Source organism: Oncorhynchus gorbuscha, linkage group LG02 (assembly GCF_021184085.1).
Source record: "Oncorhynchus gorbuscha isolate QuinsamMale2020 ecotype Even-year linkage group LG02, OgorEven_v1.0, whole genome shotgun sequence".
Taxonomy (NCBI): domain Eukaryota; kingdom Metazoa; phylum Chordata; class Actinopteri; order Salmoniformes; family Salmonidae; genus Oncorhynchus; species Oncorhynchus gorbuscha.
This window is the reverse complement of record NC_060174.1, coordinates 2,915,910-2,943,563: the sequence shown is the minus strand read 5'-3', so window position 1 is coordinate 2,943,563 and position 27,654 is coordinate 2,915,910. Positions and strand designations below refer to the sequence as shown.

Here is a 27,654-nt window from a genome sequence, read left to right as displayed (position 1 = left end):
GAGACAATCACTGGGCTCTGGTCTGAATTAACAGGGATAGACTACAGACTAAATTAACTAGAGACTAGATAGACTACAGACTAGATTAACTACAGGCTAGACAGACTACAGACTAGACAGACTACAGACTAGATAGACTACAGACTAGATAGACTACAGGCTAGATAGACTACAGACTAGACAGACTACAGACTAGATAGACTACAGGCTAGATAGACTACAGGCTAGATAGACTACAGACTAGATAGACTACAGACTAGACAGACTACAGACTAGATAGACTACAGGCTAGATAGACTACAGACTAGATAGACTACAGACTAGACAGACTACAGGCTAGACAGACTACAGACTAGATAGACTACAGGCTAGACAGACTACAGGCTAGATAGACTACAGACTAGATAGACTACAGACTAGATAGACTACAGGCTAGATAGACTACAGACTAGATAGACTACAGGCTAGACAGACTACAGGCTAGATAGACTACAGGCTAGACAGACTACAGACTAGATAGACTACAGACGAGATAGACTACAGGCTAGACAGACTACAGACTAGATAGACTACAGACTAGACAGACTACAGACTAGACAGACTACAGACTAGATAGACTACAGACTAGATAGACTACAGACTAGACAGACTACAGGCTAGATAGACTACAGACTAGATAGACTACAGACTAGATAGACTACAGACTAGACAAACTACAGGCTAGACACACTTCAGACTACAGACTAGATAGACTACAGACTAGACAAACTACAGACTAAATTAACTACAGACTAGATAGACTAGACAAACTACAGACTAGATAGACTACAGGGGATTGTTTATGGCATCTCTACACTAGCCAGACTGATACTAGGGGATTGTTTATGACATCTCTACACTAGCCAGACTGATACTAGGGGATTGTTTATGACATCTCTACACTAGCCAGACTGATACCAGGGGATTGTTTATGACATCTGTACACTAGCCAGACTGATACTAGGGGATTGTTTATGACATCTGTACACTAGCCAGACTGATACCAGGGGATTGTTTATGACATCTCTACACTAGCCAGACTGATACCAGAGGATTGTTTATGACATCTGTACACTAGCCAGACTGATACCAGGGGATTGTTTATGACATCTCTACACTAGCCAGACTGATACCAGAGGATTGTTTATGACATCTGTACACTAGCCAGACTGATACCAGGCACAGTGGGGCTTGCGGTGGGCAGTATAGTGAGCAGTGTGATGCAACAGACATGTCTGTTGTTTAAACCTCCAGGGAATCTGGGTGGAAATGTCAGAGCAAGGCGAGGGAGCAAATGGCACAGGGATGAGCTTCAGCTTTTCAGGACAGTGGTGAGATAGGGGCTAGAGTTAGACCTAGGGAAATGGGTGAGGAGGGAGGGGTGTTGCTTGATATCTATATCCTAGCAACTGAGGGAGAGTGATACCCCTGTTCAACTGCTACAGGGGATTGGTCAGTGCGCTGTCTCAAACCCCGCCTCTTCGCTGGTGAGCTGAAGAAAAAAATACCAAAAATCTAAACATCCTCCAGACGTTCTTCACTGCTGTGCACTTGACCCTCCAGGACTTTAAAACCCAGTCCTGTATTTATTCATTCTTATTTATTTATCTGATTTTATTCACCTAGTCCATGTATGATCACTAATACATGTGTTTATGTGATCTACTGACAGCTTTGAAGAGTTGACCACGAGAAGATAGAACCATTCAGAATGAATTGTCCTTACTCCACAGCTGTGCAGTATTGCCCCGAGCTCCCCTTTCATCGGTAAGTAGCTAGCTAACAACTGGTGTGCTGTGAGTGGTGTGTTATAATAGCATTTAGCAATGTTACTGTCAAAAAACCCAGACCACTTGGACTTTACACAATGAACATACTTATTCCCCAAGGCCCTGTAATAGACTTGCGTCCTGTCCGGGGAACGTGCCTCTTTATCATGCTGGAGAAACAGGAGATCCTGCTGCCTTATAGTTGGTTCTGCCTCGGACAAGGCTGTTTCATTAATCAGACCATCAGCCATTTCAAAATGAAAGAAAGGAAAAAACAACCCAGCAAACCGGGAACATTCCCAGAACATTAGCTAAGATTTCCATTAAGTTCTGTTTAGTGTTTTATCTAACATTAGGAAGATAACATCTAAAAAACATTCAAAGAATGTATATATATATATATTTATTTTCTTTCAGAAAATGTTTTAAATTAAATATCCTTGGAATGTTCTCCTAACGTTCACTTCACTGCAATGACGTGCACACCATCTGCAACAACCACCACAGAACGTTCCCCAAACGTTCTCATTCGGTTCCCACAGAATATAACAACACCATGTTTTATATAATATATTGCCGTAACAAAATGTGAAACAACAGAAACGGTTCTGAGAAAACATTACAGGAACGTTCTGCTAACGTTGATGGACATGTTGTTAAAACCCCCAGCAAGCAGGGAATAGTCCTACAACACCCTCATAAAGTTATAGCGTTGGCGTTAATGACAACGTTCCCTAAACATTCTTCAGCAATCATATCCGGATTAAATGAAATTGGTTATGAGAAAACATTAGTGGAACGCTGCGCTAACATTAATGGGAATATCACCCGAGACACCTACACAGGTATAGGATATTAATTTGACCAGTTTCTCACAGCAGGAAAATAATCCTGCAGCAACAGGAAATGTGAGTCACTATGTGGATTAAAATGAATGGACATTTATGTGTGGGCTGATAAATATTTGATAGAAAATGGAAATTACAAGCATCTTTAAAACCTTTGAATACAGTACAAGTGTTCATTTCATGCAGTGCAGGAACATTTATCTTGCAATAGGATGGTCACTGAACAACCAATGATGTGGATTGATAACAACAAAGAACCCAGCAAACCTGGAACATTCCCAGAACATTAGCTAACATTCCCATTAAGTTCTAGTGAGGGCTTGAACTAATATTAGTATGATAACGTCCCACAAACATTTAAAGAATGTTTTTGATCACCAAATATGATTTTCTATTAATAGTTTTTGAAATGAAATATCCTTGGAATGTTCTCCTAACATTCACTAAAATCTTGTTCACAACATCTGTAAAAACTTTAAGGTTCTCATTAGGTTGCCAGGGAGTGTATGGTTGCCAGGGAGTGTAATGGTTGCCAGGGAGTGTATTAACACAAGGTTACAGTAATGTTCCTAGAACATTAGGGTATTGTCCAAACATAGCTATAGCTTCTTTTTTTTTTTTAAAGAAATGTAATCAAGGTGATTTGCGATCTGCAAGCGCTGTAGAATACTGAGTCTGCTGTGCCACCAAGATCCTACAGTTTCTAGTGGATTTTCCCTTTGTACTGAAATCCTGTTTTCAGTACAGTATGCACATCTACATACACTTCACTGCAATCTGCCAGCCAATCATTTAACATGATTTCTGAAATCAAGTCTGTGGGGAAAATAAAAGTCCAAACATCACAACTTCCTAGGATATAAAGAAGATTGGTAGAGTAAAAGACATAGTAGAGGATAGTTATTTTTCTAGATGTAGTTATCCTCTCTTTACAAAGACAAAGAACCCAACCTGACAGTCAGAGGAAAGGAATAAACAGATGTATTTTTGTGTTAGTCATATTCCAGGGATACCACTCCAAAGCTCCCCGGTTTCGATCCCCCGCTTGTGACTTTCAACAAAATATAGTAAAACTATGTCAAAATATATGTATATATAATTCCAAATAATTTGCCAAAAAGTTTCTTACACATGGATTGTTGTATAACTAACTTCCTGAACAGTAAGACAACACTCACACATGAAGAAAACACCTGTTCATAACTCCATTTGAACATAGGAATAACATTCTAAGGACAGTGAGGGAATGTTTTCTGCACCCTAATACAAATATTATCTGAATGTCAATACAACTGGAGAGTTTTAGTGTTTTGGGAACTTATCTCGTCATATCCACACAATGTCCCCACAATCTAAATAAATGTTTTAAGAAATTTTAAAGAACATACAAAAATGTGTTCTGGGAATTTTCTTGTAACAACAATGTTTTTTCACACAAAAATAAGTATTGCATAATCAGCTGCACATATTCTGAGAACCTGACATTCTGAGAACCTGACATTCTGACATTCTGATAACCTGACATTCTGACATTCTGAGAACCTGACATTCTGAGAACCTGACATTCTGACATTCCGAGAACCTGACATTCTGACATTCTGAGAACCTGACATTCTGACATTCTGAGAACCTGACATTCTGACATTCTGAGAACCTGACATTCTGACATTCTGAGAACCTGACATTCCGACATTCTGAGAACCTTAACAGAACAGACTAAATGTGTTCTGGGAACATTCTTGAAATGTCAGACAAATGTTTTAAACATTTTATAATCATCAGCACAACTGGACAGTTTGTTTTGTGTTATGAGAACATTTGCCGCAACCTAAAAAACGTTACGGGAATTTTCACAGAAGTCATTTTGGTTTGCTGGGAAGGATCTCTGGTATCAGAGTTGAATGACCGGCTCAATGTAAGCATGAAACACAGGCTACTGTCCATATTGTAGTATTATGTTATGGCAATATGGTAACTCTCTATCTTGGCATTGTGGTCCTTTACGCATTTTCACTGTAGCCAACCTTCTGCCATTTGAAACATTTCTAGATAATGGAAAACGAAAGCAGATTGCTTCTGTCTTAGGGTGATTTCATGGGTCTCAGCCTCTCTGTAGCTGGGTCAGTCAGAGATGGTTGGTCGACCAGGAAGAGAAGGTCTGTAGGTGTACTTATCCACTGTAGAGAACTGTCTGGCAGTTATTAATGGAAAGAGGGGAACAAAAGTAAAACTGGTTTGATTTCATGGGTGAAACCCCTGTGGGTTGTCAGACCAGACCACGGATAGTGGGTCTGTTTCTGGGTCAGACATGGTTGGATAGTGGGTCTGTTGCTGGGTCAGACATGGTTGGATAGTGGGTCTGTTGCTGGGTCAGACATGGTTGGATAGTGGGTCTGTTGCTGGGTCAGACATGGTTGGATAGTGGGTCTGTTGCTGGGTCAGACATGGTTGGATAGTGGGTCTGTTGCTGGGTCAGACATGGTTGGATAGTGGGTCTGTTGCTGGGTCAGACATGGTTGGATAGTGGGTCTGTTGCTGGGTCAGACATGGTTGGATAGTGGGTCTGTTGCTGAGTCAGACATGGTTGGATAGTGGGTCTGTTGCTGGGTCAGACATGGTTGGATAGTGGGTCTGTTGCTGGGTCAGACATGGTTGGATAGTGGGTCTGTTGCTGGGTCAGACATGGTTGGATAGTGGGTCTGTTGCTGAGTCAGACATGGTTGGATAGTGGGTCTGTTGCTGGGTCAGACATGGTTGGATAGTGGGTCTGTTGCTGGGTCAGACATGGTTGGATAGTGGGTCTGTTGCTGGGTCAGACATGGTTGGATAGTGGGTCTGTTGCTGGGTCAAGCCAGGCGAGGAGGTCTGGAGGTGCATGTATCCACTGTAGAATAATTGTCTGCCCTTTACACAAGGAGAAACGTAAAGAGGGGAACAAAAGCATAGTGGTTTAATTTCAGGGTTCTCTGGGTCAGAGCTGGATAGATGGTCCAACTAGACCAGAGATAGGGAGTCTATTGCTGGGTCAAACGAGGGCAGGGTGTCTATAGCTTTGTCAGAGATGGTTGGATCGTCCGCCGTAACCAGGGATGGGGAGTCTGTTGCCGGGTCAAACGGGGAGGGTGTCTATAGCTTGGTCAGAGACGGTTGTCCGACGAAGGTGTCTGGAGGTGCAAACAGACATTAAAACAGTTGTGTCTAGATGTTCAGCTGCCAGCCCGGTCTGATATTTATAGGTGCGGCGTACTTATAGTAACAATGCCTCCACAGTGCAGGACAGGAGCGCCAGGCAAAGTCTGAAGTGACAGCAGAGCAGTCTAGCAGTCACATGAAACCTTCTGTACATTTAAATGGCTGTTGAGATGAAGGTGATGATGAGGAAATACGAGCTCTAGATTGATCTGAATTGATAAAGTGGTATGTATGTCTGACCATAGTGGGATATCGATACTGTGGTATGTATGTCTGACCATAGTGGGATATCGACACTGTGGTATGTATGTCTGACCATAGTGGGATATCGATACTGTGGTATGTATGTCTGACCATAGTGGGATATCGATACTGTGGTATGTATGTCTGACCATAGTGGGATATCGATACTGTGGTATGTATATCTGACCATAGTGGGATGTCGATACTGTGGTATGTATGTCTGACCATAGTGGGATATCGATACTGTGGTGTGTATGTCTGACCATAGTGGGATATCGATACTGTGGTATGTATGTCTGACCATAGTGGGATATCGATACTGTGGTATGTATGTCTGACCATAGTGAGTCCTCCAGATCAGAGGCAGTAGGGATGACCAGGGATGTTCTCTGTTTAGTGAGTCCTCCAGATCAGAGGCAGTAGGGATGACCAGGGATGTTCTCTGTTTAGTGAGTCCTCCAGATCAGAGGCAGTAGAGATGACCAGGGATGCTCTCTGTTTAGTGAGTCCTCCAGATCAGAGGCAGTAGGGATGACCAGGTGTTCTCTTCATAAGTGCGTCAATTTGACAATGTTCCTGTCCTGCTAAGCGTTCAAAATTGAAAAAGTACTTTGGGTGTCAGGGAAACTTTATGGAGTAAAAAGTACATTATTTTCTTTAGGAATGTAGTGAAGTGAAAGTAATCAAAGATATAAATAGTAAAGTACAGATATCCCGAAAAACTACTTATGTGGTACTTTAAAGTATTTTTACTTAAGTAATTTACACCACTGGACTTTGTACAAAAAAGTCACATGAAAAGAACAATATGAAGAGTTAAAGAGACAAAATGTTTCTTATTTATTTTACCTTTATTTAACTAGGCTAGTTAAGTTAAGAACAAATTCTTATTTACAATGACAGCCTAGGAACAGTGTGAACAACTGCCTTGTTCAGGGGCAGAAAGACAGATTTTTACCTTGTCAGCTCGGGGATTCAATCCTCCAACCTTTCGGTTACTAGATCAACGCTCTAACCACTAAGCTACCTGCCGCCCCAAAAATAATCTAATCTTAAAAAGTCATCTTCATATTTCAGATACATTTACATTTAAGTCATTTAGCAGACGCTCTTATCCAGAGCGACTTACAAATTGGTGCATTAACCTTATGACATCCAGTGGAACAGTCACTTTACAATAGTGCATCTAAATCTTAAAGGGGGGGAAGGGGGTGAGAGGGATTACTTATCCTATCCTAGGTATTCCTTAAAGAGGTGGGGTTTCAGGTGTCTCCAGAAGGTGGTGATTGACTCCGCTGTCCTGGCGTCGTGAGGGAGTTTGTTCCACCATTGCGGGGCCAGAGCAGCGAACAGTTTTGACTGGGCTGAGCGGGAACTGTACTTCCTCAGTGGTAGGGAGGCGAGCAGGCCAGAGGTGGATGAACGCAGTGCCCTTGTTTGGGTGTAGGGCCTGATCAGAGCCTGGAGGTACTGAGGTGCCGTTCCCCTCACAGCTCCGTAGGCAAGCACCATGGTCTTGTAGCGGATGCGAGCTTCAACTGGAAGCCAGTGGAGAGAGCGGAGGAGCGGGGTGACGTGAGAGAACTTGAGAAGGTTGAACACCAGACGGGCTGCGGCGTTCTGGATGAGTTGTAGGGGTTTAATGGCACAGGCAGGGAGCCCAGCCAACAGCGAGTTGCAGTAATCCAGACGGGAGATGACAAGTGCCTGGATTAGGACCTGCGCCGCTTCCTGTGTGAGGCAGGGTCGTACTCTGCGGATGTTGTAGAGCATGAACCTACAGGAACGGGCCACCGCCTTGATGTTTAAGTCGCTCTGGATAAGAGCGTCTAAATGTTAGTTGAGAACGACAGGGTGTTGTCCAGGATCACGCCAAGGTTCTTAGCGCTCTGGGAGGAGGACACAATGGAGTTGTCAACCGTGATTGCGAGATCATGGAACGGGCAGTCCTTCCCCGGGAGGAAGAGCAGCTCCATCTTGCCGAGGTTCAGCTTGAGGTGGTGATCCGTCATCCACACTGATATGTCTGCCAGACATGCAGAGATGCGATTCGCCACCTGGTCATCAGAAGGGGGAAAGGAGAAGATTAATTGTGTGTCGTCTGCATAGCAATGATAGGAGAGACCATGTGAGGTTATGACAGAGCCAAGTGACTTGGTGTATAGCGAGAATAGGAGAGGGCCTAGAACAGAGCCCTGGGGGACACCAGTGGTGAGACCGCGTTGTGAGGAGACAGATTCTCACCACGCCACCTGGTAGGAGCGACCTGTCAGGTAGGATGCAATCCAAGCGTGGGCCGCGCCGGAGATGCCCAACTCGGAGAGGGTGGAGAGGAGGATCTGATGGTTCACAGTATCGAAGGCAGCCGATAGGTCTAGAAGGATGAGAGCAGAGGAGAGAGAGTTAGCTTTAGCAGTGCGGAGCGCCTCCGTGATACAGAGGAGAGCAGTCTCAGTTGAATGACTAGTCTTGAAACCTGACTGATTTGGATCAAGAAAGTCATTCAGAGAGAGATAGCGGGAGAGCTGGCCAAGGACGGCACGTTCAAGAGTTTTGGAGAGAAAAGAAAGAAGGGATACTGGTCTGTAGTTGTTGACATCGGAGGGATCGAGTGTAGGTTTTTTCAGAAGGGGTGCAACTCTCGCTCTCTTGAAGACGGAAGGGACGTAGCCAGCGGTCAGGGATGAGTTGATGAGCGAGGTGAGGTAAGGGAGAAGGTCTCCGTAAATGGTCTGGAGAAGAGAGGAGGGGATAGGGTCAAGCGGGCAGGTTGTTGGGCGGCCGGCCGTCACAAGACGCGAGATTTCATCTGGAGAGAGAGGGGAGAAAGAGGTCAGAGCACAGGGTAGGGCAGTGTGAGCAGAACCAGCGGTGTCGTTTGACTTAGCAAACGAGGATCGGATGTCGTCGACCTTCTTTTCAAAATGGTTGACGAAGTCATCTGCAGAGAGGGAGGAGGGGGAGGGGAGGAGGATTCAGGAGGGAGGAGAAGGTGGCAAAGAGCTTCCTAGGGTTAGAGGCAGATGCTTGGAATTTAGAGTGGTAGAAAGTGGCTTTAGCAGCAGAGACAGAGGAGGAAAATGTAGAGAGGAGGGAGTGAAAGGATGCCAGGTCCGCAGGGAGGCGAGTTTTCCTCCATTTCCGCTCAGCTGCCCGGAGCCCTGTTCTGTGAGCTCGCAATGAGTCGTCGAGCCACGGAGCGGGAGGGGAGGACCGAGCCGGCCTGGAGGATAGGGGACATAGAGAGTCAAAGGATGCAGAGGGAGGAGAGGAGGGTTGAGGAGGCAGAATCAGGAGATAGGTTGGAGAAGGTTTGAGCAGAGGGAAGAGATGATAGGATGGAAGAGGAGAGAGTAGCGGGGGAGAGAGAGCGAAGGTTGGGACGGCGAGATACCATCCGAGTAGGGGCAGTGTGGGAGGTGTTGGATGAGAGCGAGAGGGAAAAGGATACAAGGTAGTGGTCGGAGACTTGGAGGGGAGTTGCAATGAGGTTAGTGGAAGAACAGCATCTAGTAAAGATGAGGTCGAGCGTATTGCCTGCCTTGTGAGTAGGGGAGGAAGGTGAGAGGGTGAGGTCAAAAGAGGAGAGGAGTGGAAAGAAGGAGGCAGAGAGAAATGAGTCAAAGGTAGACGTGGGGAGGTTGAAGTCGCCCAGAACTGTGAGAGGTGAGCCGTCCTCAGGAAAGGAGCTTATCAAGGCATCAAGCTCATTGATGAACTCTCCGAGGGAACCTGGAGGGCTATAAATGATAAGGATGTTAAGCTTGAAAGGGCTGGTAACTGTGACAGCATGGAATTCAAAGGAGGCGATAGACAGATGGTTAAGGGGAGAAAGAGAGAATGACCACTTGGGAGAGATGAGGATCCCGGTGCCACCACCCCGCTGACCAGAAGCTCTCGGGGTGTGCGAGAACACGTGGGCGGACGAAGAGAGAGCAGTAGGAGTAGCAGTGTTGTCTGTGGTGATCCATGTTTCCGTCAGTGCCAAGAAGTCGAGGGACTGGAGGGAGGCATAGGCTGAGATGAACTCTGCCTTGTTGGCCGCAGATCGGCAGTTCCAGAGGCTACCGGAGACCTGGAACTCCACGTGGGTCGTGCGCGCTGGGACCACCAGATTAGGGTGGCCGCGGCCACGCGGTGTGGAGCGTTTGTATGGTCTGTGCAGAGAGGAGAGAACAGGGATAGACAGACACATAGTTGACAGGCTACAGAAGAGGCTACGCTAATGCAAGGAGATTGGAATGACAAGTGGACTACACGTCTCGAATGTTCAGAAAGTTAAGCTTACGTAGCAAGAATCTTATTGACTAAAATGATTAAAATGATACAGTACTGCTGAAGTAGGCTAGCTGGCAGTGGCTGCGTTGTTGACATTGTAGGCTAGCTGGCAGTGGCTGCGTTGTTGACACTACACTAATCAAGTCGTTCCGTTGAGTGTAATAGTTTCGACAGTGCTGCTATTCGGGGGCTAGCTGGCTAGCTAGCAGTGTTGATTACGTTACGTTGCGTTAAAAGAACGACAATAGCTGGCTAGCTAACCTCGGTAAATTAAGATAATCACTCTAAGACTACACACTCTAAACTACACAATTATCTTGGATACGAAGACAGCAAAGACAGCTATGTAGCTAGCTAACACTACACTAATCAAGTCGTTCAGTTGAGTGTAATAGTTACTACAGTGCAGCTAATCGGTGGACGTTTGCTAGCTGGCTAGCTGCTGGGCAGAGCAGTGAATGAAGTGTCATCCCTCTCTCTCCCTCCCTCTCTCTCTCTCCCTCCCTCTCTCTCTCTCCCCCGCTCTCTCTCTCTCTCCCTCGCTCGCTCTCTCTCCCTCTCTCTCTCTCTCTCTCTCCCTCGCTCTCTCCCTCGCTCTCTCTCCCTCGCTCTCTCTCTCTCTCTCTCTCTCTCTCTCTCTCTCTCTCCCGCTCTCTCTCTCCCGCTCTCTCTCTCTCCTACGCTCTCTCTCTCTCCCACGCTCTCTCTCCCTCTCTCTCTCTCCCGCTCTCTCTCTCTCCTACGCTCTCTCTCTCTCCCACGCTCTCTCTCCCTCTCTCTCTCTCCCACGCTCTCTCTCCCTCTCTCTCTCTCCCTCACTCTCTTCATCTATACATTGCCTTCAGAAAGTATTCAGACCCCTTGACTTTTTCCACATTTTGTTACGTTATTCTAAAATGTATTAAATTATGTCTCTTCTCATCAATCTACACCCAATGCACCCATAATGACAGAAATATGTCTAAATTGTCTCATAACATAGATGATAATTAAAATCTAAGTAGGGTGAAATCCTCTCCTCCTTACTAGAACGTTGCTTTCCAAGATAGAAGTCTGTTCTGAGTGTTCATAACAAATCAAAACATGTTTTATATTTAATTACTTTACTTAAGATATGGGATATTATACAAGTAAATACTGGGTGTTTAAAAAAAACTTGACTGAAGTGGTACCTTTTAACAAGTGGTGTGTAAGGGGAGCAGTCTGATAAGATAGCTTAGCTGTTGGTTAAAACTGACAACCATACAAAGGTGAGGTTGACCTTCAACCCTAAGCCTGGTTTACAAACACTGCCGGGAACCTCATGTGTACTGAAAGCATCACTATATCTGTATGAAGGTCTTTGGCTGGAGGAAACAATCTGAAAATCATGCTAAATGACCTAAAAAGGTACAATATTTAATTAGCATAGATTTTTAATAACAACCTCAATACATTTGCTTGTGAAAGTTTTAAAATGATATCATATATTTATGTATTTTATAAAGACACGTTAGAAAACATTCTCATCAAGGTAAAACTTTTTGGGCTGAGATTCTCTCTCCTCTTTACCTGGTTGGAGATCCTTTACCTGGTTGGAGATCCTTTACCTGGTTGGAGACTTTACCTGGTTGGAGATCCTTTACCTGGTTGGAGATCCTTTACCTGGTTGGAGATCCTTTACCTAGTTTGAGACCCTTTACCTGGTTGGAGATCCTTTACCTGGTTGGAGATCCTTTACCTGGTTGGAGATCCTTTACCTGGTTGGAGATCCTTTACCTGGTTTGAAACCCTTTACCTGGTTTGAAACCCTTTACCTGGTTGGAGATCCTTTACCTGGTTTGAAACCCTTTACCTGGTTGGAGATCCTTTACCTGGTTTGAAACCCTTTACCTGGTTGGAGATCCTTTATCTGGTTGGAGATCCTTTACCTGGTTTGAAACCCTTTACCTGGTTTGAAACCCTTTACCTGGTTGGAGATCCTTTACCTGGTTTGAAACCCTTTACCTGGTTGGAGATCCTTTACCTGGTTGGAGATCCTTTACCTGGTTTGAAACCCTTTACCTGGTTTGAAACCCTTTACCTGGTTGGAGATCCTTTACCTGGTTTGAGACACTTTACCTGGTTGGAGATCCTTTACCTGGTTTGAGACCCTTTACCTGGTTTGAGACCCTTTACCTGGTTTGAAACCCTTTACCTGGTTGGAGATCCTTTACCTGGTTTGAAACCCTTTACCTGGTTGGAGATCCTTTACCTGGTTGGAGATCCTTTACCTGGTTTGAAACCCTTTACCTGGTTGGAGATCCTTTACCTGGTTGGAGATCCTTTACCTGGTTTGAGACCCTTTACCTGGTTTGAGATCCTTTACCTGGTTTGAGATCCTTTACCTGGTTGGAGATCCTTTACCTGGTTGGAGATCCTTTACCTGGTTGGAGGTCCTTTACCTGGTTGGAGGTCCTTTACCTGGTTGGAGGTCCTTTACCTGGTTGGAGATCCTTTACCTGGTTGGAGATCCTTTACCTGGTTTGAAACCCTTTACCTGGTTGGAGATCCTTTACCTGGTTTGAGACACTTTACCTGGTTGGAGATCCTTTACCTGGTTTGAGACCCTTTACCTGGTTTGAGACCCTTTACCTGGTTGGAGATCCTTTACCTGGTTTGAGATCCTTTACCTGGTTTGAGACCCTTTACCTGGTTTGAAATCCTTTACCTGGTTTGAAACCCTTTACCTGGTTTGAGATCCTTTACCTGGTTTGAGATCCTTTACCTGGTTTGAGACCCTTTACCTGGTTTGAGATCCTTTACCTGGTTTGAGACCCTTTACCTGGTTTGAGACCCTTTACCTGGTTGGAGATCCTTTACCTGGTTTGAGACCCTTTACCTGGTTGGAGATCCTTTACCTGGTTTGAAACCCTTTACCTGGTTTGAAACCCTTTACCTGGTTGGAGATCCTTTACCTGGTTTGAAACCCTTTACCTGGTTGGAGATCCTTTACCTGGTTGGAGATCCTTTACCTGGTTTGAAACCCTTTACCTGGTTTGAAACCCTTTACCTGGTTGGAGATCCTTTACCTGGTTTGAGACACTTTACCTGGTTGGAGATCCTTTACCTGGTTTGAGACCCTTTACCTGGTTTGAGACCCTTTACCTGGTTTGAGATCCTTTACCTGGTTTGAGATCCTTTACCTGGTTTGAGACCCTTTACCTGGTTTGAGATCCTTTACCTGGTTTGAGACCCTTTACCTGGTTTGAGACCCTTTACCTGGTTGGAGATCCTTTACCTGGTTTGAGACCCTTTACCTGGTTGGAGATCCTTTACCTGGTTTGAAACCCTTTACCTGGTTTGAGATCCTTTACCTGGTTGGAGATCCTTTACCTGGTTTGAAACCATTTACCTGGTTTGAAACCCTTTACCTGGTTGGAGATCCTTTACCTGGTTTGAAACCCTTTACCTGGTTGGAGATCCTTTACCTGGTTGGAGATCCTTTACCTGGTTTGAAACCATTTACCTGGTTGGAGATCCTTTGCCTGGTTGGAGATCCTTTACCTGGTTTGAGACCCTTTACCTGGTTTGAGATCCTTTACCTGGTTTGAGATCCTTTACCTGGTTGGAGATCCTTTACCTGGTTGGAGATCCTTTACCTGGTTGGAAACCCTTTACCTGGTTGGAGATCCTTTACCTGGTTGGAGATCCTTTACCTGGTTTGAGACCCTTTACCTGGTTTGAGACCCTTTACCTGGTTGGAGATCCTTTACCTGGTTTGAGACCCTTTACCTGGTTGGAGATCCTTTACCTGGTTTGAAACCCTTTACCTGGTTTGAACCCCTTTACCTGGTTGGAGATCCTTTACCTGGTTTGAAACCCTTTACCTGGTTGGAGATCCTTTACCTGGTTGGAGATCCTTTACCTGGTTTGAAACCCTTTACCTGGTTTGAAACCCTTTACCTGGTTGGAGATCCTTTACCTGGTTTGAGACACTTTACCTGGTTGGAGATCCTTTACCTGGTTTGAGACCCTTTACCTGGTTTGAGACCCTTTACCTGGTTTGAGATCCTTTACCTGGTTTGAGATCCTTTACCTGGTTTGAGACCCTTTACCTGGTTTGAGATCCTTTACCTGGTTTGAGACCCTTTACCTGGTTTGAGACCCTTTACCTGGTTGGAGATCCTTTACCTGGTTTGAGACCCTTTACCTGGTTGGAGATCCTTTACCTGGTTTGAAACCCTTTACCTGGTTTGAGACCCTTTACCTGGTTTGAGATCCTTTACCTGGTTTGAGATCCTTTACCTGGTTGGAGATCCTTTACCTGGTTTGAAACCCTTTACCTGGTTGGAGATCCTTTACCTGGTTGGAGATCCTTTACCTGGTTTGAAACCCTTTACCTGGTTGGAGATCCTTTACCTGGTTGGAGATCCTTTACCTGGTTTGAGACCCTTTACCTGGTTTGAGATCCTTTACCTGGTTTGAGATCCTTTACCTGGTTGGAGATCCTTTACCTGGTTGGAAACCCTTTACCTGGTTGGAGATCCTTTACCTGGTTGGAGATCCTTTACCTGGTTTGAGACCCTTTACCTGGTTGGAGATCCTTTACCTGGTTGGAGATCCTTTACCTGGTTGGAGATCCTTTACCTGGTTGGAGGTCCTTTACCTGGTTGGAGGTCCTTTACCTGGTTGGAGATCCTTTACCTGGTTGGAGATCCTTTACCTGGTTGGAGATCCTTTACCTGGTTTGAAACCCTTTACCTGGTTGGAGATCCTTTACCTGGTTGGAGATCCTTTACCTGGTTGGAGATCCTTTACCTGGTTGGAGGTCCTTTACCTGGTTGGAGGTCCTTTACCTGGTTGGAGATCCTTTACCTGGTTTGAAATCCTTTACCTGGTTTGAAACCCTTTACCTGGTTTGAAATCCTTTACCTGGTTTGAGATCCTTTACCTGGTTGGAGATCATTTACCTGGTTGGAGATCCTTTACCTGGTTTGAAACCCTGTACCTGGTTGGAGATCCTTTACCTGGTTGGAGATCCTTTACCTGGTTTGAAACCCTTTACCTGGTTGGAGAACCTTTACCTGGTTGGATATCCTTTACCTGGTTTGAAACCCTTTACCTGGTTTGAAACCCTGTACCTGGTTGGAGATCCTTTACCTGGTTGGATATCCTTTACCTTGTTTGAAACCTTTTACCTGGTTTGAAACCCTTTACCTGGTTTGAAACTCTTGGACACAGTAGAAGCATGCAACAGAGAGCAGGAGATGCCTTCGGGCAGTCATGTCCCTCTTTTAGCCTGGTTGAGGAATGGGGGGGCGATGGGGTGGTGATAGGGGAATGAGTGTGAGGGGGATGAGAGGGGGTGAAAGAGACGGAGGGGGTGAGAGAGAGAGAGAGGGAGAGAGTGAGGGTGATGAGAGAGAGGGGGATGAGAGAGAGAGAGAGAGAGCGAGGGGGATGAGAGGGAGGGGGATGAGAGAGAGCGGGGTGAGAGAGAGAGGGAGGGAGAGAGCGGGGGATGAGAGAGATGGGGGGATGAGAGGGAGGGGGGATGAGAGAGAGAGGGGGATGAGGAGGGGGGATGAGAGAGCGGGGTGAGAGAGAGAGGGAGGGAGAGAGCGAGGGGGATGAGAGAGATGGGGGGATGAGGAGGGGGGGAAGAGAGAGGGAGGGGCTGAACGTAAGAAAGGCTGAGGTCTTTGAAGGTGTGATTAATGATGACACAGGAGAAGCCCCCAGATCGGCTGGTCTGTTTGTTTTGATTGCATTTTCATCGGTGGATGTGACCGACTTGGCGAGAGACAATAGCTCAGCTCTGTTTAGTGGTGACCTCTGCCCCAGTATTCAGTCTTCACTCTGGACTGCTGAGGGGCCCAGGGGCTGGAGGGGCCCGGCCTACCTGTCTGTCTGTCTTCAGGTGAGGGGCTGGAGGGGCCCGGCCTGTCTGCCTGTCTGTCTGTAGGGTCATGCTGAACAGCCTTCCCCTCAGGGCAGAACGACTGACTGTCTAAATAACTCTCGGAGTAACCAGTGTCTGTATTCTGTTTCCACATTGCCTGTTGCTGGCAACACCTTTTCACTAAGTCACATTCCAGGTATGTGTAAATGGACTTCTGATTCTGGAAAGACGAAACTCCTCTGTAAACACCCAACAACAGCCTCTGACATAATGTTATTACAAAACTGTCCTTCCTATTAGTCTACACCAGACACTCAGTTAAACACACTGCATGGAATCATGGGATCCTTGGGAATATGCAACACACTGCATGGAATCATGGGATCCTTGGGAATATTCAACACACTGCATGGAATCATGGGATCCTTGGGAATATTCAACACACTGCATGGAATCATGGGATCCTTGGGAATATTCAACACACTCCATGGAATCATGGGATCCTTGGGAATATTCAACACACTGCATGGAATCATGGGATCCTTGGGAATATTCAACACACTCCATGGAATCATGGGATCCTTGGGAATATTCAACACACTGCATGGAATCATGGGATCCTTGGGAATATTCAACACACTGCATGGAATCATGGGATCCTTGGGAATATTCAACACACTGCATGGAATCATGGGATCCTTGGGAATATTCAACACACTGCATGGAATCATGGGATCCTTGGGAATATTCAACACACTGCATGGAATCATGGGATCCTTGGGAATATTCAACACACTGCATGGAATCATGGGATCCTTGGGAATATTCAACACACTGCATGGAATCATGGGATCCTTGGGAATATTCAACACACTGCATGGAATCATGGGATCCTTGGGAATATTCAACACACTGCATGGAATCATGGGATCCTTGGGAATATTCAACACACTGCATGGAATCATGGGATCCTTGGGAATATTCAACACACTGCATGGAATCATGGGATCCTTGGGAATATTCAACACACTGCATGGAATCATGGGATCCTTGGGAATATTCAACACACTGCATGGAATCATGGGATCCTTGGGAATATTCAACACACTGCATGGAATCATGGGATCCTTGGGAATATTCAACACACTGCATGGAATCATGGGATCCTTGGGAATATTCAACACACTGCATGGAATCATGGGATCCTTGGGAATATTCAACACACTGCAATAACTTGTAAAACAAAACAAGTTGAAAGAGACACGGCATCCAAATCACTGCTAACCAAACATGACATTTAAATGTAACATTTCATTCAACTCCCTCCGCTGACTCACCCAGTAATAACCAACCCACGTCAGTTGACACCTTCATCCAGGAAATTACTATCTCCTCCCTGACCACACTGCACGCTACCCACCACAATCAACAACCTGGATCCCAAATGCCACCCTATTTTCTTTGGGCCCTGGTCAAAAGTAGTGCATTACTGTCAACTGACTTCTCCAGTCTCATAGACTTGTATCATTAACAGTCTCTACATCCATGTTTAGTGGGCCTTCTCTCTCTCTCTGTCCATGTTCAGTGGGCCTTCTCTCTCTCTCTGTCCATGTTCAGTGGGCCTTCTCTCTCTGTCCATGTTCAGTGGGCCTTCTCTCTCTCTCTGTCCATGTTCAGTGGGCCTTCTCTCTCTGTCCATGTTCAGTGGGCCTTCTCTCTCTCTGTCCATGTTTAGTGGGCCTTCTCTCTCTCTCTCTCTCTGTCCATGTTTAGTGGGCCTTCTCTCTCTCTGTCCATGTTCAGTGGGCCTTCTCTCTCTCTCTGTCCATGTTCAGTGGGCCTTCTCTCTCTCTCTGTCCATGTTCAGTGGGCCTTCTCTCTCTCTGTCCATGTTCAGTGGGCCTTCTCTCTCTCTCTGTCCATGTTCAGTGGGCCTTCTCTCTCTCTCTGTCCATGTTCAGTGGGCCTTCTCTCTCTCTCTCTCTGTCCATGTTCAGTGGGCCTTCTCTCTCTCTGTCCATGTTTAGTGGGCCTTCTCTCTCTGTCCATGTTCAGTGGGCCTTCTCTCTCTCTCTCTGTCCATGTTTAGTGGGCCTTCTCTCTCTGTCCATGTTCAGTGGGCCTTCTCTCTCTCTCTGTCCATGTTTAGTGGGCCTTCTCTCTCTCTCTCTCTCTGTCCATGTTTAGTGGGCCTTCTCTCTCTCTCTGTCCATGTTTAGTGGGCCTCTCTCTCTCTGTCCATGTTTAGTGGGCCTTCTCTCTCTCTCTCTGTCCATGTTTAGTGGGCCTTCTCTCTCTCTCTGTCCATGTTTAGTGGGCCTTCTCTCTCTCTCTCTGTCCATGTTTAGTGGGCCTTCTCTCTCTCTCTGTCCATGTTCAGTGGGCCTTCTCTCTCTCTGTCCATGTTTAGTGGGCCTTCTCTCTCTCTCTCTGTCCATGTTTAGTGGGCCTTCTCTCTCTCTCTCTGTCCATGTTTAGTGGGCCTTCTCTCTCTCTCTCTCTCTGTCCATGTTTAGTGGGCCTTCTCTCTCTCTCTCTGTCCATGTTCAGTGGGCCTTCTCTCTCTCTGTCCATGTTCAGTGGGCCTTCTCTCTCTGTCCATGTTCAGTGGGCCTTCTCTCTCTCTCTCTCTCTCTGTCCATGTTCAGTGGGCCTTCTCTCTCTCTCTCTGTCCATGTTCAGTGGGCCTTCTCTCTCTCTCTCTGTCCATGTTTAGTGGGCCTCTCTCTGTCCATGTTTAGTGGGCCTTCTCTCTCTCTGTCCATGTTCAGTGGGCCTTCTCTCTCTCTGTCCATGTTTAGTGGGCCTTCTCTCTCTCTCTCTGTCCATGTTTAGTGGGCCTTCTCTCTCTCTCTCTCTCTGTCCATGTTCAGTGGGCCTTCTCTCTCTCTCTCTGTCCATGTTCAGTGGGCCTTCTCTCTCTCTCTCTGTCCATGTTTAGTGGGCCTTCTCTCTCTCTCTCTGTCCATGTTTAGTGGGCCTTCTCTCTCTGTCCATGTTCAGTGGGCCTTCTCTCTCTCTCTCTCTGTCCATGTTTAGTGGGCCTTCTCTCTCTCTCTGTCCATGTTTAGTGGGCCTTCTCTCTCTCTCTCTGTCCATGTTTAGTGGGCCTTCTCTCTCTGTCCATGTTCAGTGGGCCTTCTCTCTCTCTGTCCATGTTTAGTGGGCCTTCTCTCTCTCTGTCCATGTTCAGTGGGCCTTCTCTCTCTCTGTCCATGTTCAGTGGGCCTTCTCTCTCTCTGTCCATGTTCAGTGGGCCTTCTCTCTCTCTCTGTCCATGTTCAGTGGGCCTTCTCTCTCTCTCTGTCCATGTTCAGTGGGCCTTCTCTCTCTCCGTCCATGTTTAGTGGGCCTTCTCTCTCTCTCTGTCCATGTTTAGTGGGCCTTCTCTCTCTCTGTCCATGTTCAGTGGGCCTTCTCTCTCTCTGTCCATGTTCAGTGGGCCTTCTCTCTCTCTCTGTCCATGTTCAGTGGGCCTTCTCTCTCTCTCTGTCCATGTTTAGTGGGCCTCTCTCTCTCTCTGTCCATGTTTAGTGGGCCTTCTCTCTCTGTCCATGTTCAGTGGGCCTTCTCTCTCTCTCTCTCTCCGTCCATGTTCAGTGGGCCTTCTCTCTCTCTCTCTCTCTGTCCATGTTCAGTGGGCCTTCTCTCTCTCTGTCCATGTTTAGTGGGCCTTCTCTCTCTCTGTCCATGTTTAGTGGGCCTTCTCTCTCTCTCTGTCCATGTTCAGTGGGCCTTCTCTCTCTCTCTCTGTCCATGTTTAGTGGGCCTTCTCTCTCTCCGTCCATGTTTAGTGGGCCTTCTCTCTCTCTCTGTCTCTGTCCATGTTTAGTGGGCCTTCTCTCTCTCTCTGTCCATGTTTAGTGGGCCTTCTCTCTCTCTCTCTGTCCATGTTTAGTGGGCCTTCTCTCTCTCTGTCCATGTTCAGTGGGCCTTCTCTCTCTCTCTGTCCATGTTCAGTGGGCCTTCTCTCTCTCTCTGTCCATGTTTAGTGGGCCTTCTCTCTCTCTCTGTCCATGTTTAGTGGGCCTTCTCTCTCTCTGTCCATGTTTAGTGGGCTTCTCTCTCTCTCTGTCCATGTTCAGTGGGCCTTCTCTCTCTCTCTCTGTCCATGTTTAGTGGGACTTCTCTCTCTCTCTGTCCATGTTTAGTGGGCCTTCTCTCTCTCTCTGTCCATGTTCAGTGGGCCTTCTCTCTCTCTCTGTCCATGTTCAGTGGGCCTTCTCTCTCTCTCTCTGTCCATGTTCAGTGGGCCTTCTCTCTCTCTCTCTCTGTCCATGTTCAGTGGGCCTTCTCTCTCTCTCTGTCCATGTTCAGTGGGCCTTCTCTCTCTCTCTGTCCATGTTCAGTGGGCCTTCTCTCTCTCTCTCTCTCTGTCCATGTTCAGTGGGCCTTCTCTCTCTCTCTGTCCATGTTCAGTGGGCCTTCTCTCTCTCTCTGTCCATGTTTAGTGGGCCTTCTCTCTCTCTCTGTCCATGTTCAGTGGGCCTTCTCTCTCTCTCTCTCTGTCCATGTTCAGTGGGCCTTCTCTCTCTCTCTGTCCATGTTCAGTGGGCCTTCTCTCTCTCTCTGTCCATGTTCAGTGGGCCTTCTCTCTCTCTCTGTCCATGTTCAGTGGGCCTTCTCTCTCTCTGTCCATGTTCAGTGGGTCCATGTTTAGTGGGCCTTCTCTCTCTCTGTCCATGTTCAGTGGGCCTTCTCTCTCTCTCTCTCTCTCTCTGTCCATGTTCAGTGGGCCTCTCTCTCTCTCTCTGTCCATGTTCAGTGGGCCTTCTCTCTCTCTCTGTCCATGTTCAGTGGGCCTTCTCTCTCTCTCTGTCCATGTTCGTGGTGGGCCTTCCTTCTCTCTCTCTCTGTCCATGTTTAGTGGGCCTTCTCTCTCTCTGTCCATGTTCAGTGGGCCTCTCTCTCTCTGTCCATGTTTAGTGGGCCTTCTCTCTCTCTCTCTGTCCATGTTCAGTGGGCCTTCTCTCTCTCTGTCCATGTTTAGTGGGCCTTCTCTCTCTCTGTCCATGTTCAGTGGGCCTCTGTCCATGTTCAGTGGGCCTTCTCTCTCTCTCTGTCCATGTTCAGTGGGCCTTCTCTCTCTCTCTCTGTCCATGTTCAGTGGGCCTTCTCTCTCTCTGTCTCTCTCTCTGTCCATGTTTAGTGGGCCTTCTCTCTCTCTCTGTCCATGTTCAGTGGGCCTTCTCTCTCTCTCCGTCCATGTTTAGTGGGCCTTCTCTCTCTCTCTGTCCATGTTTAGTGGGCCTTCTCTCTCTCTCTCTCTGTCCATGTTCAGTGGGCCTTCTCTCTCTCTGTCCATGTTCAGTGGGCCTTCTCCTCTGTCCATGTTTAGTGGGCCTTCTCTCTCTCTGTCCATGTTCAGTGGGCCTTCTCTCTCTCTCTCTCTGTCCATGTTTAGTGGGCCTCTCTCTCTCTCTCTGTCCATGTTCAGTGGGCCTTCTCTCTCTCTCTGTCCATGTTTAGTGGGCCTCTCTCTCTCTGTCCATGTTCAGTGGGCTCTCTCTCTCTGTCTCTCTCTCTGTCCATGTTCAGTGGGCCTTCTCTCTCTCTCTGTCCATGTTCAGTGGGCCTTCTCTCTCTCTCTGTCCATGTTCAGTGGGCCTTCTCTCTCTCTGTCCATGTTCAGTGGGCCTTCTCTCTCTCTGTCCATGTTCAGTGGGCCTCTCTCTCTCTCTGTCCATGTTCAGTGGGCCTCTCTCTCTCTCTGTCCATGTTCAGTGGGCCTTCTCTCTCTCTCTGTCCATGTTCAGTGGGCCTTCTCTCTCTCTCTGTCCATGTTTAGTGGGCCTTCTCTCTCTCTGTCCATGTTTAGTGGGCCTTCTCTCTCTCTGTCCATGTTCAGTGGGCCTTCTCTCTCTCTGTCCATGTTCAGTGGGCCTTCTCTCTCTCTCTGTCCATGTTCAGTGGGCCTTCTCTCTCTCTCTCTGTCCATGTTCAGTGGGCCTCTCTCTCTCTCTGTCCATGTTCAGTGGGCTTCTCTCTCTCTCTCTGTCCATGTTTAGTGGGCCTCTCTCTCTCTCTGTCCATGCCTTCTCTCTCTGTCCATGTTCAGTGGGCCTTCTCTCTCTCTGTCCATGTTTAGTGGGCCTTCTCTCTCTCTGTCCATGTTCAGTGGGCCTTCTCTCTCTCTCTGTCCATGTTAGTGGGCCTTCTACTCTCTCTCTCTGTCCATGTTCAGTGGGCCTTCTCTCTCTCTGTCCATGTTTAGTGGGCCTTTCTCTCTCTCTGTCCATGTTCAGTGGGCCTTCTCTCTCTCCTCTCTGTCCATGTTCAGTGGGCCTTCTCTCTCTCTGTCCATGTTCAGTGGGCCTTCTCTCTCTCTCTCTGTCCATGTTTAGTGGGCCTTCTCTCTCTCTGTCCATGTTCAGTGGGCCTTCTCTCTCTGTCCATGTTCAGTGGGCCTTCTCTCTCTCTCTGTCCATGTTCAGTGGGCCTTCTCTCTCTCTGTCCATGTTCAGTGGGCCTCTCTCTCTCTCTGTCCATGTTTAGTGGGCCTTCTCTCTCTGTCCATGTTTAGTGGGCCTCTCTCTCTCTCTCTGTCCATGTTCCAGTGGGCCTTCTCTCTCTCTCTCTGTCCATGTTTAGTGGGCCTCTCTCTCTCTCTGTCCATGTTTAGTGGGCCTCTGTTCTCTCTCTCTGTCCATGTTCAGTGGGCCTCTCTCTCTCTGTCCATGTTCAGTGGGCCTTCTCTCTCTGTCCATGTTCAGTGGGCCTTCTCTCTCTCTCTGTCCATGTTTAGTGGGCCTTCTCTCTCTCTCTGTCCATGTTTAGTGGGCCTTCTCTCTCTCTGTCCATGTTCAGTGGGCCTTCTCTCTCTCTCTCTCTCTGTCCATGTTCAGTGGGCCTTCTCTCTCTCTCTGTCCATGTTTAGTGGGCCTTCTCTCTCTTCTGTCCATGTTCAGTCTCTCTCTCTCTGTCCATGTTCAGTGGGCCTTCTCTCTCTCTCTCTGTCCATGTTTAGTGGGCCTTCTCTCTCTCTCTCTCTGTCCATGTTCAGTGGGCCTCTCTCTCTCTCTGTCCATGTTCAGTGGGCCTTCTCTCTCTCTCTGTCCATGTTCAGTGGGCCTTCTCTCTCTCTCTGTCCATGTTCAGTGGGCCTTCTCTCTCTCTGTCCATGTTCAGTGGGCCTTCTCTCTCTCTCTGTCCATGTTTAGTGGGCCTTCTCTCTCTCTCTGTCCATGTTCAGTGGGCCTTCTCTCTCTCTCTGTCCATGTTCAGTGGGCCTTCTCTCTCTCTCTGTCCATGTTCAGTGGGCCTTCTCTCTCTCTCTGTCCATGTTCAGTGGGCCTTCTCTCTCTCTCTGTCCATGTTCAGTGGGCCTTCTCTCTCTCTGTCCATGTTCAGTGGGCCTTCTCTCTCTCTGTCCATGTTTAGTGGGCCTTCTCTCTCTCTGTCCATGTTCAGTGGGCCTTCTCTCTGTCCATGTTCAGTCTCTCTCTCTCTCTGTCCATGTTTAGTGGGCCTCTCTCTCTCTCTCTCTGTCCATGTTCAGTGGGCCTTCTCTCTCTCTGTCCATGTTCAGTGGGCCTTCTCTCTCTCTGTCCATGTTCAGTGGGCCTTCTCTCTCTCTCTGTCCATGTTTAGTGGGCCTTCTCTCTCTCTGTCCATGTTCAGTGGGCCTTCTCTCTCTCTCTCTCTCTCTCTGTCCATGTTTAGTGGGCCTTCTCTCTCTCTCTCTCTCTGTCCATGTTCAGTGGGCCTTCTCTCTCTCTCTGTCCATGTTTAGTGGGCCTTCTCTCTCTCTGTCCATGTTCAGTGGGCCTTCTCTCTCTCTCTCTCTCTCTGTCCATGTTCAGTGGGCCTTCTCTCTCTCTCTGTCCATGTTCAGTGGGCCTTCTCTCTCTCTCTGTCCATGTTCAGTGGGCCTTCTCTCTCTCTGTCCATGTTCAGTGGGCTCTCTCTCTCTCTCTCTGTCCATGTTTAGTGGGCCTTCTCTCTCTCTCTGTCCATGTTCAGTGGGCCTTCTCTCTCTCTCCGTCCATGTTTAGTGGGCCTTCTCTCTCTCTCTGTCCATGTTTAGTGGGCCTTCTCTCTCTCTCTCTCTCTGTCCATGTTCAGTGGGCCTTCTCTCTCTCTGTCCATGTTCAGTGGGCCTTCTCTCTCTCTGTCCATGTTTAGTGGGCCTTCTCTCTCTCTGTCCATGTTCAGTGGGCCTTCTCTCTCTCTCTCTCTCTGTCCATGTTTAGTGGGCCTTCTCTCTCTCTCTCTCTCTGTCCATGTTCAGTGGGCCTTCTCTCTCTCTCTGTCCATGTTTAGTGGGCCTTCTCTCTCTCTGTCCATGTTCAGTGGGCCTTCTCTCTCTCTCTCTCTCTGTCCATGTTCAGTGGGCCTTCTCTCTCTCTCTCTGTCCATGTTCAGTGGGCCTTCTCTCTCTCTCTGTCCATGTTCAGTGGGCCTTCTCTCTCTCTCTGTCCATGTTCAGTGGGCCTTCTCTCTCTCTGTCCATGTTCAGTGGGCCTTCTCTCTCTCTCTCTCTCTGTCCATGTTCAGTGGGCCTTCTCTCTCTCTCTGTCCATGTTTAGTGGGCCTTCTCTCTCTCTCTGTCCATGTTCAGTGGGCCTTCTCTCTCTCTCTGTCCATGTTTAGTGGGCCTTCTCTCTCTCTGTCCATGTTTAGTGGGCCTTCTCTCTCTCTCTGTCCATGTTCAGTGGGCCTTCTCTCTCTCTGTCCATGTTCAGTGGGCCTTCTCTCTCTCTCTGTCCATGTTCAGTGGGCCTTCTCTCTCTCTCTGTCCATGTTTAGTGGGCCTTCTCTCTCTCTCTGTCCATGTTCAGTGGGCCTTCTCTCTCTCTCTGTCCATGTTTAGTGGGCCTTCTCTCTCTCTCTCTGTCCATGTTCAGTGGGCCTTCTCTCTCTCTCTCTCTGTCCATGTTCAGTGGGCCTTCTCTCTCTCTCTGTCCATGTTTAGTGGGCCTTCTCTCTCTCTGTCCATGTTTAGTGGGCCTTCTCTCTCTCTCCGTCCATGTTCAGTGGGCCTTCTCTCTCTCTCTCTCTCTCTCTCTGTCCATGTTCAGTGGGCCTTCTCTCTCTCTCTCTCTCTGTCCATGTTCAGTGGGCCTTCTCTCTCTCTCTCTCTCTGTCCATGTTCAGTGGGCCTTCTCTCTCTCTGTCCATGTTCAGTGGGCCTTCTCTCTCTCTGTCCATGTTCAGTGGGCCTTCTCTCTCTCTCTCTCTCTGTCCATGTTCAGTGGGCCTTCTCTCTCTCTGTCCATGTTCAGTGGGCCTTCTCTCTCTCTGTCCATGTTCAGTGGGCCTTCTCTCTCTCTCTGTCCATGTTTAGTGGGCCTTCTCTCTCTCTCTGTCCATGTTCAGTGGGCCTTCTCTCTCTCTCTGTCCATGTTTAGTGGGCCTTCTCTCTCTCTCTCTGTCCATGTTCAGTGGGCCTTCTCTCTCTCTCTCTCTGTCCATGTTTAGTGGGCCTTCTCTCTCTCTCTGTCCATATTCAGTGGGCCTTCTCTCTCTCCGTCCATGTTCAGTGGGCCTTCTCTCTCTCTCTCTGTCCATGTTTAGTGGGCCTTCTCTCTCTCTCTGTCCATGTTCAGTGGGCCTTCTCTCTCTCTGTCCATGTTCAGTGGGCCTTCTCTCTCTCTCTGTCCATGTTCAGTGGGCCTTCTCTCTCTCTCTGTCCATGTTCAGTGGGCCTTCTCTCTCTCTCTCTGTCCATGTTCAGTGGGCCTTCTCTCTCTGTCCATGTTTAGTGGGCCTTCTCTCTCTCTGTCCATGTTTAGTGGGCCTTCTCTCTCTCTGTCCATGTTTAGTGGGCCTTCTCTCTCTGTCCATGTTCAGTGGGCCTTCTCTCTCTGTCCATGTTCAGTGGGCCTTCTCTCTCTCTCTCTGTCCATGTTTAGTGGGCCTTCTCTCTCTCTCTCTGTCCATGTTCAGTGGGCCTTCTCTCTCTCTGTCCATGTTTAGTGGGCCTTCTCTCTCTGTCCATGTTTAGTGGGCCTTCTCTCTCTCTCTGTCCATGTTCAGTGGGCCTTCTCTCTCTCTCTCTGTCCATGTTTAGTGGGCCTTCTCTCTCTCTCCGTCCATGTTTAGTGGGCCTTCTCTCTCTCTGTCCATGTTTAGTGGGCCTTCTCTCTCTCTCTGTCCATGTTCAGTGGGCCTTCTCTCTCTCTGTCCATGTTTAGTGGGCCTTCTCTCTCTCTGTCCATGTTTAGTGGGCCTTCTCTCTCTGTCCATGTTTAGTGGGCCTTCTCTCTCTCTCTGTCCATGTTTAGTGGGCCTTCTCTCTCTCTCTGTCCATGTTTAGTGGGCTTTCTCTCTCTCTGTCCATGTTTAGTGGGCCTTCTCTCTCTCTCTGTCCATGTTTAGTGGGCCTTCTCTCTCTCTCTGTCCATGTTTAGTGGGCCTTCTCTCTCTCTCTGTCCATGTTCAGTGGGCCTTCTCTCTCTCTCTGTCCATGTTTAGTGGGCCTTCTCTCTCTCTCTGTCCATGTTCAGTGGGCCTTCTCTCTCTCTGTCCATGTTTAGTGGGCCTTCTCTGTCTCTGTCCATGTTTAGTGGGCCTTCTCTCTCTGTGTCCATGTTTAGTGGGCCTTCTCTCTCTCTGTCCATGTTTAGTGGGCCTTCTCTGTCTCTGTCCATGTTTAGTGGGCCTTCTCTCTCTCTGTCCATGTTTAGTGGGCCTTCTCTCTCTCTGTCCATGTTTAGTGGGCCTTCTCTCTCTGTCCATGTTTAGTGGGCCTTCTCTCTCTCTCTCTACATCCATGTTTAGTGGGCCTTCTCTCTCTCTCTGTCCATGTTCAGTGGGCCTTGGAACAACTTCCCTGTTTGACCTCTAGGTTTTATGGGTATTATGACACTTCCACTGCGGGGCGTGGACTCTACAAGGTGTGGAAAGCATTCCACAGGGATGCTGGCCCATGTTGACTCCAATGCTTCCCACAGTTGTGTCAAGTTGTCTGGATGACCTTTGGGTGGTGGACCAGTCTTGAAAATCCCAGCAGTGTTGCAGTTCTTGGCACAAACCGTTGCGCCTGGGAACTACTACCACACCCCATTCAAAGGCACTTAAATCTTTTATCTTGCCCATTCACCCTCTGAATGACACACAGACACAATCCATGTCTCAATTCTCTCAAGGCTTAAAAATCCTTCTTTAACCTGTCTCCTCCCCTTCCTCTACACTGATTGAAGTGGATTTAACAAGTGACATCAATAATTGATCATAGCTTTTGTCTGGATTCGCCTGGTCAGTCTGTGACGTGGAAAGATGTCCTCAATGTTTTGTCTGCTCAGTGCATATTGAGTCTTCAGCAGTACAGACCACTCCCGTGATGTCAGAGTTTTTAGATAATCTGAATGCTAACTTTGCAACGAGATTTTTATGATTTGAAATCCCCACAGAGGTCGTGCAGTTTGTTATAGGGACTGATGCAAGGGGAAAAGTTAGTCAGCTGAGATATACCATGTAT

The 27,654-nt window shown here is 47.6% G+C and overlaps 1 protein-coding gene across 5 annotated transcripts in view; it reads left to right on the top strand.

The window, feature by feature from the left end:
- Positions 1-1,591: 1,591 nt before the first annotated feature.
- The window catches only part of tp63 (tumor protein p63), a 137,338-nt gene continuing 111,275 nt past the window's right edge, over positions 1,592-27,654 (top strand). For 3 of the 5 annotated variants that reach the window (XM_046299655.1, XM_046299656.1, XM_046299654.1), the window contains exon 1: positions 1,597-1,806. In XM_046299655.1, coding sequence (XP_046155611.1) covers positions 1,751-1,806 — 56 coding nt within the window. In that variant the 5' untranslated portion in view covers positions 1,597-1,750. Of the gene's footprint in view, positions 1,807-27,654 lie in introns of all 5 variants that reach the window. The other 2 variants (XM_046299660.1, XM_046299657.1) reach the window with 2 other exon arrangements.